This window comes from Apteryx mantelli, chromosome 2 (assembly GCF_036417845.1).
Source record: "Apteryx mantelli isolate bAptMan1 chromosome 2, bAptMan1.hap1, whole genome shotgun sequence".
Lineage (NCBI taxonomy): Eukaryota > Metazoa > Chordata > Aves > Apterygiformes > Apterygidae > Apteryx > Apteryx mantelli.
Window position 1 is genome coordinate 151,579,746 of NC_089979.1, and position 14,473 is coordinate 151,594,218.

The window sequence follows — 14,473 nt, forward strand, 5'->3', positions numbered from 1 at the left end:
AAGAGTCTAATATGTGACTTTACAGCAGGTTAGTGACGCATTTCTTTTTTGTGATATCTTTTCCAGAGATGAGAAATTAATTAAAAATGAGAGACTGCACAAACACCTTTGACTCCTTTGTTGCACAAGACCATCAGAAAAAGCCTTTCAGGGTAATGTTCACAGTCATGAAATTTTGGCTTTGATTTCAGAAAACAAGAGGCTGCATCAAGCCTTTTAATTTAGTATTTAATGAGGTATCTAAAGTTTATAGCCAAATACCCCTCCAGCAGAAGAGAGGTTTCAATAGTCTAAAAGTTCCTGAAAACTATACATTCAGACTGCCCTTCTACTAGACTGTGGCATGGGAATCAGCATATGGAAGATTTCACTAGAGCCAACAGCTATGAAGTTTAGCATCCCCACATACACATTCCCCAAAAGAGCATCCAAAACCAGCATTCACAAAAAAGGTGGGAATAAAGAATGGCAGAAAATGAAAGTTTCTGGTTCAATCTCTCCTTTTCCATCAAAGCAACTGCTGTATGAAAGTCATACAGATAGTCACTTGGTCATCACACAACGGCTGTCAGTTATGGGTGCTCTTTCATAGGTGTACACAGTAACTGTGCTAAATACCATGGGAGTTTAACTGCACCTGCTGAACTACCAGGATTTACAGATAGTTCCCTGTGTGTATTTATTTGGGGTTACGGAGAAGAGAATATCTCAACAGAATAGCCGACAAGGCAACCCTTACAGGCTATACTACATTCTGAGCAATTTATACATATGAAACAGAAGCCGATATGCAAAAAGTTAACACAACTTTGATAAGCAGACAGATAACCAGACCAAGCATGGTAAAACTGAGCTCAAGCAGCGTCTGGGAGCCTTGGCCTGTATCACAGAGAGTACAGGAAGAATGGGATGTGAAGCAGAGGCCAGTGAACGTCACCCAAGGCAAGGTAATCTAAACAAGAGGTGCCAGTCTCTTTACCATACTGGAAAGATTTGTGTATGTTGACAAGGGCAGTCCAAGAGAATCAGACAAAAAGTCATTATCTTTCTAACACATATGACATTATACAATGTTCTGGTTCCTACAGAAACTCCTGCCTCTTCGCACACCTTTGGAAGCACAGAAGTGAAAGCTTGTATGGATGTGGAGTTAACAAGGATTTGTAAACACAGAGTAGCAGTTTCTCCCCTGACTTTTCAGAATTTTGCCTTTTTTCCTATCACCATTTAGTTCCTATAGCTTGTGATGCATCTTGCAAGGACACAAAACAGCTTTTAAGATAACTCCAGCTACTGCAACATAGCAGTGAAGGCAGTCACACCAGAGGGTAACTTGTTCCAGTGCTGTGCCACCCTCCAGAGTGAAAAAGATTTTCCTAAAATCCTGTCTGAACCTGCTGAGCTGCAACATGCGGCTGCTGCCTCTTCTTGTCTCACCTCCTCTACCAAGAGAAAGAGTAGCTACCAAGATGACAGAGCCACACGCAAGTACTTGTAGGCTGCCATTAGCTCACGGCTTCACTTCCTCTTTGTCAGACTAAAACACACAGCGTTCTCAATGTTTTCTTGCAGGCTACATATGCTCCAGGCTCCTGACCATCTCAGTAGGTCTCTACTGGACTCTCTCTCCAGTTTCCCCACATCCGTCTTAAACAAGGATCTATACACACACAAAACTGGATACAGCATTCCAGGTGAAGCCTTATCACTGCAGAGCAAATGATAATCTCTGTCCTCGATCTGCTGGCCACAGTCTTCCTAATACAGTCCAGCTTTGCTGTTTCCCTTGCCCAGATGGCCTTGCACTGTTGGCTCATACTCAACGTGGCATCCACCAGAAGCCCAGCTCCTATTCGGCAGGACTGCTGCTCAGTCAGTCATCCCCTGAGCCTGTACAAATGCATGTGGTTATTCCACCCCACCTTGCATCCTGCTGAATTTCTTGAGGATTTTGCTGGCTCAATCTTCAAATTTCCCTCTGTGCTGAAGCTCTGCCATTTAGTATGTGAATCACCTGCCCTATAACAGGATAATTGGGGAATTATCTCCAAAATTTGTTAAGGACACACTTCCTGAATGGCCTCCAAAGAATATTCTGAACAATATGGTCTCCAGTATCGACTCTGCTTGTTAGCAGCCAGCAACCAAACTAAGCTATTGCTTACTACTCTGAATCCAGCAGTCCAATTCTTTTCCCACCTAACAGTCCATTTGTCCAGCCCATATGTTCTTTATGTGTCAGAGATCAAAATCAGAGCTTTAAGCAAAATAACATCCTGTTCCTTTTAAAGAGACAACTTCAGGGTAAGAGTCCCTGATAGTTGCCCCTGCAAGCACAGTCACCACTAACAGGATCTGAAGAGGTCTTTTTCTCCCATGCATAAGGGTACTAAAGAACTTTACATAAGTGCCTGTTCCTACTCACAACCACCCATGTACATCAGCAGGTGATTTGTCACACTTTCTGCCCTCTTTCTACTTCTTGTCTTTCAAATGTGAATTTGAACTGTGTTGTGATCATGTACCACAACCTATGAATGAAGTACCACATTAATCTAAAAGACACACACACACACACACACACCCTGAGAGAAAGGTCTCTCCCGCCAATTCAAACTTAAAGTCCCCACTGTACATGAGCTGCATTATGCCTCCTTAAACACTGGAAGACCTCCTGAGCACCTAACAGCTGTTGGGCCCTTTTTCCTGGCATCAAACGTCAGCAAGGCTACTCTTCACTTGCTACTACTCAGAAGCCCACCCCTTCAAGCCTCAGAACATCTTTGGCAGAGCTTCTCTGAAACCTAGCCCACATCAGTCCTGACTGGTTGCCTACTCAATGGAAAATGCCTAGACACATGGGGGCTGCTAATCACTCATGCATCAACACAGGCTACAATAGTAAGTTTGGGAAGAAGGCCTACAAGAAAAGATAACATGTGCATTCCATTATTGCCACTGACTTTAGCTAGACAGCCATACTGTAGAAACAGAAGGCATTTGGCTTTTTGCTAGCATGCACTACTTAAATTACACAGGCAATGAATTAGACATGGATGGTGACAGGCAAGATTCTTCTAAACTAATTCAGGGCTTTTTCCATTTTTTAGTTCTAAAAGCTTCTATCTCTTTTGATGCCAACACAAAAGATGCAGATATTTTTTCACTGAAAATTATGTTTTCAGAATTTATTGTTCTGTAATAGCCCTTATTTCACATTAAAGGGCAGTTTCAGAGGCAGAAGAAAGTATTAACACTGAATGTTTAAGGGGTGCAGTGTTTCCTCATGTAAAAATGTTATCTCTTAAAAAGGAGTCTATTGCTTTATTCATGCTTCAATAGGCACGGACTTAAATACTGAGCTATTTTAAAACTGTTTATGTCCAGGAAAAAAATATATATATAAATAAATATATATATATATATATAGTTGCTACGCCCAGTACTGCAGCTGCTCTGACACCAGTGTGAGCCCTGGTTACATTTTTTCAGTTTTGACCATATAAACAAGGATGACCCTGTCAACCTCCCTCTCCTCTGATGAATCCGTCTCTCTCTCTTCTTCATTCACTTAAGCTTGTGGAAATGAAACAGCAAAAAATTTATCTAAAAGTACATATTTCTTAAGTTAGCTCTTGTTTCCAAGAGAAGGAGAGAAAGCAGGAAAAACAACCAGAGTAAGCCAAAAAGCATTTTCTAGAGGGGCAGCTTTCTCTTGTCAAAAGTTTAAACTAGAAAAAGTTGAATTTTGAACACCTCCACTAAAGAACAGTAACTTTCAGAGGCAAGAGGGAGATTTTTTGTTTGTTTTTAAGAATTAACTCTGAAAGAAATATCAAGAATATTGGCTCAGGAACCCAGGCAAAAATGACACAAATGCACTACATGAGTTTAAACAGCCAACCAGAACTTCATCTAATACACATAGGAAATAACAATGAAGCATAAACTGCATTCAGATCACAAGTAGACAGTGTCTTGCCTAATTCATCATTAGGGAACATGAAAAATCCCTTAGTCTATCTAGTGACTGAATTGGAGAATGCCTTAAGAGACATGGCAGGCTGAACATTAAGGTCTTCATTCCTTCCCCCACCTCAACATCCAACGTCCTTCCAGCCATCTCCCATTGCAGGCTGACCCTCAGCTACTCCTCTACTCTTTAACCACCCTGTTCCTACATTCACTCATCTTCCCTAAAGCCGCTACAAAAGAAAACAGTGCCTATGCCAGATACCTTACATTTTAGATGCTACAAAGAAAGCAGAACGCCTGGATATCACTGCTCAATCTGTTGTTCTAGGAAAACTTTTTGGTCACTGCAACTGGTGGCTATCAGCTATCCGATAACAGAACTGCTGCTCCATTACAACACAGCATTTGCGGGCAAGTAAATCACCAGCAATTGCTAGAAACCACACAGGGCTCAAGTCCTTCCACCATTGCCTTTTTACACCAGCGTCCCATAGGGAAAGTTGGGACAGCACATCATAACAGTGTATCACTCAGGCTGGCTCTGCCTTCACATCCCACATGGAAACTAGCCAAATTCCTTACTTGAAACTTACCCTCCAAATAAGGCTATTCTCATGGCAAATATTAAACCAAACTAAAGCACCAAACAGAAACTGACAGAAATACCCAGCGTAACTGTGACTGCTGCAGGAAATTTACAGCATGGAGGCCTAAAAATATACATGCCTTAATATTTTAGTGAAGCCCTCAAGCTTAGGATGGTCCAAAGTACAGTCTAGCTACCTTTTTCAGAATCACAGAATCACTGAGGTTGGAAGGGACCTCTGGAGATCATCTAGTCCAACCCCCCTGCTCAAGCAGGGTCACCTAGAGCATGTTGCACAGGATTGCATCCAGGCGGGTTTTAAATATCTCCAGAGAAGGAGACTCCACCACCTCTCGGGGCAACCTCTTCCAGTGCTCTGTCACCCTCACAGTGAAGAAGTTTTTCCTCAGGTTCAGATGGAACTTCCTGTGTTTCAGTTTGTGCCCGTTGCCTCACGTTCTGTCGCTGGGCACCACTGAAAATAGTCTGGCCCCATCCTCTTGACACCCTCCCTTAAGATATTTGTACACATTAATAAGATCTCCTTTCAGTCTTCTCTTCTCCAAGCTAAACAGGCCCAGCTCTCTCAGCCTTTACTCATAGGAGAGATGCTCCAGTCCCTTCATCATCCTAGTAGCCCTTTGCAGGACTCACTCCTGTAGCTCCATGTCTGTCTTGTACTGGGGAGCCCAGAACTGGATGCAGCACTCCAGATGTGGCCTCACCAGGGCTGAGTAGAGGGGGAGAATCACCTCCCTCGACCTGCTGGCAACACTCTTCCTGATGCAGCCCAGGAGACCATTGGCCTTCTTGGCCACAAGGGCACATTGCTGCCTCATGCTTAACTTGGTGTCCACCAGCACTCCCAGGTCCTTCTCAGCAGAGCTGCTTTCCAGCAGGTCAGCCCCCAACCTGTACTGGTGCATGGGGTTATTCCTCCCCAGGTGCAGGACCCTGCACTTGCCTTTGTTGAACTTCATGAGGTTCCTCTCTGCCCACCTCTCCAGCCTGTCCAGGTCTCTCTGAATGGCAGCACAGCCCTCTGGCGTATCGGCCACTCCTCCCAGTTTTGTATCGTCAGCAAACTTGCTGAGGGTGCACTCTGTCCCTTCATCCAGGTCACTGATGAAGAAGTTGAACAAGACTGGACCCAGTACTGACCCCTGGGGGACACCGCTAGCTACAGGCCTCCAACTAGACTCTGTGCCACTGATCACAACTCTCTGAGCTCTGCCATTCAGCCAGGTCTCAATCCACCTCACTGTCCACTCATCTAACCCACACTTCCTGAGCTTGTCTATGAGGATGCTATGGGAGACAGTGTCGAAAGCCTTGCTGAAGTCTAGGTAGACAACATCCACTGCTCTCCCCTCATCTACCCAGCCAGTCATTCCATCATAGAAGGCTATCAGATTGGTTAGGCATGATTTCCCCTTGGTGAAGCCATGCTGACTACTCCTGATCACCTTCTTGTCCTCCACATGCTTGGAGATAGCCTCCAGGATGAGCTGCTCCATCACCTTTCCAGGGATGCAGGTGAGGCTGATTGGCCTGCAGTTCCCTGGGTCCTCCTTCTTGCCCTTTTTGAAGACTGGGGTGACACTGGCTTTCTTCCAGTCCTCGGGCACCTCTCCTGTTCTCCATGACCTTTCAAAGATGATGGAGAGTGGCTTAGCAATAACATCCGCCAGCTCCCTCAGCACTCGTGGGTGCATCCCATCAGGGCCCATGGATTTGTGGGTGTCAAGTTTGCTTAAATGATCTCTAACCCACTCCTCCTCCACCAAGGGAAAGTCTTCCTTTCTCCAGACTTTCTCTCTTGTCTCCAGGGTCTGGGATTCCTGAGGGCTGGCCTGAGCAGTAAAGACTGAAGCAAAGAAGGCATTCAGGAACTCTGCCTTCTCTGCATCCTTCGTCACCAGGGCACCCACCCCATTCAGCAAAGGCCCCACATTTTCCCTAGTCTTCCTCTTGCTACTGATGTATTTGAAGAAGCCCTTCTTGCTGTCCTTGACATCTCTCGCCAGATTTAATTCCAAATGGGCCTTAGCCTTCCTCGTCGCATCCCTGCATACTCTGACAACATTCCTATATTCCTCCCAAGTGGCCTGTCCCCCTTTCCACTTTCTGTATACTTCCTTCTTCTGGTTGAGTTTTGCCAGGAGCTCCTTGCTCATCCATGTAGGTCTCCTACCTCCTTTGCTTGACTTCCTACTCCTAGGGATGCACCGCTCTTGAGCCTGGAGGAGGTGATGTTTGAATATTAACCAGCTTTTAACCAGCTTTTTTTATTTTCCCCAAATCTTGCCTAACAGCATGAGTAGGATCTCTCGTAATGGAAGGGTTTGCAAACTTCTCCAGAACACTAATCAAGTCTCTGCTCTGCCATACCAGAACAGCTTGGAAAGGTCAGATCAGCTTGGCAAAGCTCAAAGTCAACATCAAGGGCTTAAGCCAACAAGCTGAGCTGTACATACTCAGCTCCGTATCCTGAGGTGCAGTAAATAACGATGTGACAGGCCACTCCAGACCCTCCAGTTATAGCTGAAAGACAAGTATGACTGCAAAAAACATACATGCAGCTGGGCTGGCTTTTATCTAGCAGCCAGAGCAGAAGCCTCTTGTGGAGATGTTCACTGCCAGAACGTGCTCAGAGCAGGCCTTCCTCACACCTAAGTGATTACTTATGTAAAACCTCTCTGTTAGCTCTCAACAAAAAAAGCAAAAGTTGAATTCAATCCCCCCCCCCCCCCCCGCAAAAAAGGCAAGTTTTCCATCTGTACAATTAAGCTCCAGTAGGTAGTCCATACCACTCCACCATCTGACATTTCATGAGTGCTTTCCTATTAGTGAAGTACCTTCTTGCCTGGGAAAGGTGTTGAGTGGCCACTAATCAAGATAAGCCAACCAGCCATTTAGCCTAGTCTTTCTGGAAAACACACACTGAGAACTGAAAGAGTGAGGGCACTGTGGCAAAGGTCTGAGGGGCTACAGAACCTGCCTGCAGATCAGAAAAGCCATAGGATTTCCTTCCTGAGTGTTTGTTACCAGAAAAGCTTTATCGAACTGTAGCTTTCCTCACAGGTACCTGCTCTATGTTGCAAAACCCAGAACGGATTAATTGACTGGCAATGCCTCAGAACTGCATTTCTGGGCAATACTTCTTCCATGGATAACTGAAGTATCAGTTACAGTAACTTCCCATGTACATAAGTAGGTTGGGAATGAAGTCAAACTTGTGTTTCCTAGACAGTGAAATTCCTTGATATAATATACTTTGTCTTAAAGACAGACTGAAAGACAGAAATTGTCCAGACATGTTCCATATACCAACCTGGCCATCACTGTGGTCTATCCAAAGGATTTATGAAGATTTGTATTTTGAGAATATGCTCATCTCCATGCTTCACTGGCATGAAAATATTCATGACTGATAGAGGCATGGGGAAAAGACACTCTGGAGACCTATCAGAATTTAGAAATAGTCCTTCAAGTGACTGTACAGCAGATTTTTAAGATATGTAATTGAAGCAGTCAAATGAAAACATCTTAAAGCAAATAGATGAGATAGTATGTGTATATTAATTTTATAGAACTAAACTAGATGCAAATAGTCATCAGAGGTTCATTTATAAACAAGGATTAGTTTCAGGAAAGACCAGTCAGCCACAGAAACTACAAGTGACCTTGCTAAACACTTCTCAAAAGCTCTACAAAGCACTGATTGTTCAGAGTCTTTAGCAAACAGTTCATGTATCAGGTGACTCGATAGCTTTCAGCATAGTGCCTTCAATTCAGGCTGAGAACAGTACAGCAGGTTAACACCTTTTGTGCTAGTATCAAACATTTTGGCTTTTTCCATGATTAGTCATATCAGTGGCCCAGTGAGAAACTAACAATAATCATTTCACACACTCCAGTTCTGAAACACATAAGAAAAAGATGTGCTCAGTATAACAGGACATCCAAGGTTTGTGAAAGCCTTTGGCTAAGCGTATTACTCTGAAAATGGAGGTAGGAGTTCAGTAGGTTTTTATCCCTTATCCAGTCATCTCTTTGGAGGTGGTCATAATCTTAGCATCAAGAAGTCTCTGAATGCCTGACAGAACAAGAAACTTTTCTCTACAACAATTTTACTTCTTCTTAACTGTTTCAGTAGCAGGTACTTTTTAAAATATGTGACACAGCTTTTAACAGTGTAGGTTTTTTTGTTTTTTTTAATAATTACTATATTGACAAGTATTTTTGAAATGTTTGTTACTAGTAAGGCCTTTTTACATGCATGAGAATCTTCTCCCTGCTGACATGCTTTCAGCCAACCACTGCATGCCATTTAACAGAAATATTTTAAAAGTCACAGTTGTTCTGTAAGAACAGCAAACAGAGGTTAGCAAGGCCTCCCGGGAGATGGACAGCAGAAGCCATAGAGAAGCATTCTCTTTCAAGTATTGGTATAAGGTGTACCACTAACATAGCATCGCTTGACCAGCAAAGGTTTCAAATTCACCAGTCACACTGAGGAGCATTTTGGGTTTAATCCTCTGAGATTCATTTATGAAACATCTCAAATAGGCACAGGACATAAAGCCTAGCAAAGATGTAACCAAATTTCAGTAAGAATATATGACAGTGAACACTGGGCTTAAGCCCAATGACACTGGCTTAAGCCTACTTCAGAACTGCAATGTAAGGGTGAAACAGCCAAGTGAATCCTATCCCTTCCTTCACAGTGGTACTGGTGCCCACCTGATTACAAAGTCGGCCACTTCCAGCTTGTTAACACAGCAGGATTTTTTTGGATGAGTTACCACACAGTTAGACAAGTCCCAGATCAGGCACAAGGTAAGCAGCAGCAGTAACTTCCCCCTCTCAGCAGCAGCCAGCTAGAGTGAAGCTTCAGCTACAGGAACTCAGGCTGTCACTGAGAGTGACAGTCTTGTTCCTTCCTATCATCTATTTCCATGTCTTCTCCGCATCAGCTCTAGCAATGGTGCAGTCGTTGTGCAAGACAGATCAGCTCACTTATCCACCTGTCTTGGTTTGGACAGAGCTTGTCTTGAGCAGGAAGTGGCAGAATGTGAAACTCGTCTCCCTCCCCACACAGTTCACACAGCTTATGAAATTACACCCTGCAAGGGTATGAAAACGAATGAGACCATATTGCAACACCCACAGTAGCATGAGATAAAACATCATACTTCTACCTGTATTTCCTTCAGAAAGAGGACCCTTCTCTCTCCCCATCCCCCAGTTGCAGCTTCAAATCTTGGGATCTTGCTTTAAACCAAATATAATCCCAGCACTTCTTGAGAAAGGAACTGTTTTATTTTAATCATGATCTCCATAGCAAAATGGCTTTCATAAATATTAAAGCCTTACATTTTTCTATCATTTTATTCAGAGAATTCAAAGAAGTCAACATAAACTATCCAGCTCTCAATAATTCAAAAAGGAAGATGATGCTTCTTCCAGTGCTATCAATCCTCTGTTAAAAACAAAAAGGTTACCTGGGAGATATGGTTGATGGAAGACTCCATCCTCCGTAGCTGGGATGCTTGGATGTCCAGCAGTTGTAATACATTGTTGGCCAGTGCATTGATCTGATAAGCAACACTGGCTAGAGATTGAGTCGTGTAAGCTTTGGTCTCTTCTAATGCTTTCCTTTTATCTGGAGCCTGTAAGGCAGAAGAACGAGAAGTTTGCTTAGGGCCAGAAAAAGTGTGCGGTGGGTAAAGGACAGAAATAAAAAAAGTACAACCATTATTTAGAAAAATCTGTAACCCAGAAGACCTGACTGTGCAGCCAGACAAGGTACTCAGAGTTTACATCAAAGAAATTTTCATAAATAAAGAGCAGATAAAGAATTTGAAAAATATTTAACCATAATATTACATGCCAAGAAACAATTCTTTCAACAGGAAAACCAAAACTATCATGATTTGTTGGAGCAGAGTTTCTAAAGTCATCCTTCCTCTCCAGAAGTCTCCAATTCCCCAGAACAGTGAAACGCAGCTTTTGCCATCTCTTAAGAGATCACACAGCCCAAGCCAATTAAAGGCATAAAAATATTTTCCCACAGTTGGGTGTCTCCCAACTGCTGGTTGCTACTCCCCCAGTCCAAGAGGAGGGCAAGCTGAGCATCAGGAGGGCATGCACAGAGGGCTCCTGCATGCAGGAGTCTGGGTGAAATCATCCCTCCTCACAAGAAAGCTTAATAAGCCTTCCCTGACAGCTGAGAAAGTTCAACTTTGACTGAGAAGACACAAACATGTCTGACCCTTTGAGAGGTCAGAAAAGAGCAGAGCTTTCTCCTGAAGGGGGAAAATAGAAGGAAAGGGAAGGATCATTTTTGTATCACAACCATAGCTCTGTTGCTTCCTTCCCATTTCCGTTGCTAAGGTGAAGCCCTCAATCTTTCTTGAAGCAATGCTCCTCTAGTAACAGCACCAAGATTCACACACCTCCTCTCTACCACAGCAAGATGCTTTTTTGTTGAGCATCTGCCTTCTCAAGTCTGTTTAGACACAGCAAAGCAGGCAGGTTTGTCACATGCTCCAACCTGTGGTGCTCCCATCTCCTTTGCTCAGGTACCATTAATCCCTGGCAATGGCTCCTCACTGTCCCACCACATGCTGAGCGAGGCTCGCCTCAGCCTCCTTCTCCCTGGCATCCCCCTGTGCTGTCCCAAGGCAAGGCCTAGCCTCTTGCTCTTCCCTGCCTGGCCCTGCCCAACCTAGTCCTTCCCCATGCAAAGCACATGCCACACATCTTCCCTGCTTTACTGCACACAGGGTCCCACTCCCGCATCCCCAGCCAGGCGTGCCAGGCCAGGCAGCAACCCAACTCCTGCAGCAGGTGCAAACACAAGAGCCAGAAAACCTGCACTGCGTTAAGCAGGTTACTATCCAGAATCAGCAACTGCTTATGCGACAGCACTTGAATTGCAGAACGTAAGTGTCCTCTCAGCACGAGAATGGGAGCCACCAATGCCACTTCCACCTTGAACATGCACACAGCACTCTGAAGTGCTCCATGATTTGGGAGCTTCCAGGGCAGGCTCTCTACTTCAGCTGTTAACTCTCAAACTGCGGCTATCCAGAATTCTCTTTTTCCCCTTGTAGAAAAGGTGCACTGCACAAAGAAGCATTCTCAGCAGATGAGTCAGTAGTGGCATAGCTTCTTCTGCATTTAATTTATTTGTAGAACAGTCAATCTCAGCAACCAAAAGGAAGAGTTCGTATTAATAAAGTGTCTTCCAATTGGACTTTGTTTATCTTTGTTTTCAATTTATTTAAAAAGTAGGGGAGACAATCTTACACAACATATAGTTACAGTATTAAGCACAGCAGCCAGAAAATAAAAAAATTCCATTTGCACTCAGCTCAGCTCTGTATTTTCCAGCTTCCATGCACTTAGCATTCACACTTAAATCCTGCCTCAGACTCCTTCATCTCCATATTTTAGCTTAATATCCAGAAGTGTTATATCTGCCTCTGCATCAAGACAACTGGAAGGCAAGCAGCACATATACATTATAAAGTTGCAGCATGATGGAAGCACTGCAACACAAGCTCTGCTGCCATTTCAATTAAAAAAAGGTGAACGAGAGTGAACTCCCCCCACCCAACCAGGAAATTTGGTTCACATAGTCACGATTTATAGTGTAACAGTGTTTTGACACTTACTAGAACAGTTAGGTAATGCCATCCCCTTCACAAATTGGTTCACATACAGATGTCTTCTACAGCATGAAGCAGCAAGAACAGTTTAATGTAATCTGTTGTCAAAAGGTAAAACAGCTATTGCGCATACTGACTAAAGCCAGGCTATGCAGAAAAACCCACTTTTTAAGTATTTCTGAATGTAAACAAAGATGCCTTTTACCTAAAAATATTGACATTTCTATCTGTCAAAAAACACTAGTAAGAGTTACTTTCTTGTTTCAAGAACAAGGACCTGTTAAACAACTGCTAAAGGTTGAAGAAGCGAGTTTCCCAGTGCACCCTGGTTATCCATAGAGGCATTTTAAACTTCAAACCATCAGTAGCAGTGATTTTCAAAACATTGTCCTACTGAGTTGGAGCCTGAAGAAACCAGCAGATGATTTTTACTTGGACTTCCACCAGTACGGGCAATAGTGAAAGTGCAGGTAGCAGTTTCAAAGCTGTCCAAGATAAAAGGCTTACTAAAACAGACACAGCTAATGAGAAGTCAGTTGCCATAATTCTAACTTTATATTCACTCAAGTGCAGGTCTGTAGCCTTCACTCAAGCAGTTTTCTTAAGAAGGTTTAACAAAACAGTGTTAGGCTGAACACTAACAGGTTACAAAGCCACAGCACTCAATTACTGGGTGACTGAGTGCTATCAAACGAGAGAACTTCAGCATATAAAAAGCCTTTTTTCTTCCCTAATGATTTGTTGATCAAATGCCTTGTCCTCATTTGACTAAGCACCTAAAGTTTTAGTTATTTGCCCAAATAACTGGTTTGGCAGCAGGATTAGATAAACACAGTTGTGATGCTGAATGTATTTTCTGTCCTAGCTGAATTAGGTTCGAATAATTTTCAAGCTCTGCAAATAACTCGGGCAATTTCACTTTGCAGTTTCCATAACAGTTTAGATTAAAAATAACTTGACATGTAGTAGTCTTCTGCATTGTTTAATTAGGACTGCTGGCATCTGCAAGATAAAAGCTTAAAGCTCTATAGCATGCAAAATATGGAAGAAGGAAGAGTGAAGCCAAGAGCTATGTGGCAGCAATGGGAGGGAGCAGGAATTTCCAGAGTTCAACCGTTATTTCCATCTCTCTCTTTTAAGTAAAAAACAGAAGTAGTATAGATGATAATGCACATGTTTACATGCTTTCAGATCCTTCAGGATGATATTTGAGCACCACAGTTAACTATTCAAATTTTAAAAAGGCAGAATACAAAGGGAGTGTTAATTGGCTTGTTTTCCTAACAGGAGTTAGGAATTACTTTACTATCTTGCATTAAACTACAAAGATCCTGTTGCTTCCCCAGTCTAATATAAGTAGAAGTTTAAGAGTCCTTTAGTAGCAAAATGAAAATTAATTAAATCTCAATAACATTACACCTTTTGAAATTTCCCTCTTAAAAGGCAAAGAGCCCACCTGTATTTCTAGTCCACCCTTAACTCAAGTCATGTGACTAAGGCAAAACTGCTGTTTGACACCACTTTCACATAACTAGATTTAACATTTAAAAAAGAAAGTCTCTCCTATTACCCAAGCAGATACACAAAAAGACAGTTAAATTAGCATGGCATTCCATACTGCATATCATGTATTTTCGTCAAATACAGACCTGTATCATAAAGCTTCCTTAAAAACATTTTACATAATTACAGTACTATACTGGAGGGAAAACTGACTCCACACCGAAACAATTGCCACAGTAAGAGGAGAATAAGAGTTTATTTACTGATTCCTCAATTCAGCCATGCTTCAAGGTCAGTCTGTCCATCATTTGGCAGCTGATCTTTCCAAGTTGCATGCAGTCAGACAAATTTTTTTTCTCTCCAGACTGCCACCCACACAGGCCCATCCCAAAATCAATGTCTGTGCAGTGTTCAAACTATCTGCTCTTCCAACTTTTTTCATCTCAGCCAATTCCCATCATCTTCTAGTTCATACAGCACACAAATAAATGCACAAGATTCCTCCAAATCACATCAGCTAACACTGTAAAATATTTTAGGAGACCAGACATTCTATTGCAAACACACTGGTCTGATGACTTTTTCCTCTGACTTCTGCTTCCCCTCTTTCCTCTTCAGTCCCATTTACCGGGCTTGAAATTCCCCATAAGAAAACGTGCCCCACTGGAAGAGCTGGCTCCATTTGCCAAGGATCAGCAAGCAGCTCATCAGATCACACCAAGAGAGGCAG

The 14,473-nt window shown here is 43.0% G+C and overlaps 1 protein-coding gene across 9 annotated transcripts in view; it reads right to left on the reverse strand.

Moving 5' to 3' along the window:
• Window positions 1–14,473, reverse strand: part of ABI1 (abl interactor 1) — a 92,119-nt gene that overhangs the window by 56,189 nt on the left and 21,457 nt on the right. For all 9 annotated transcript variants that reach the window (XM_067291823.1, XM_067291820.1, XM_067291822.1 and 6 more), the window contains exon 2: window positions 10,069–10,236. In XM_067291823.1, coding sequence (XP_067147924.1) covers window positions 10,069–10,236 — 168 coding nt within the window. The remainder of the gene's footprint in view (window positions 1–10,068; window positions 10,237–14,473) is intronic.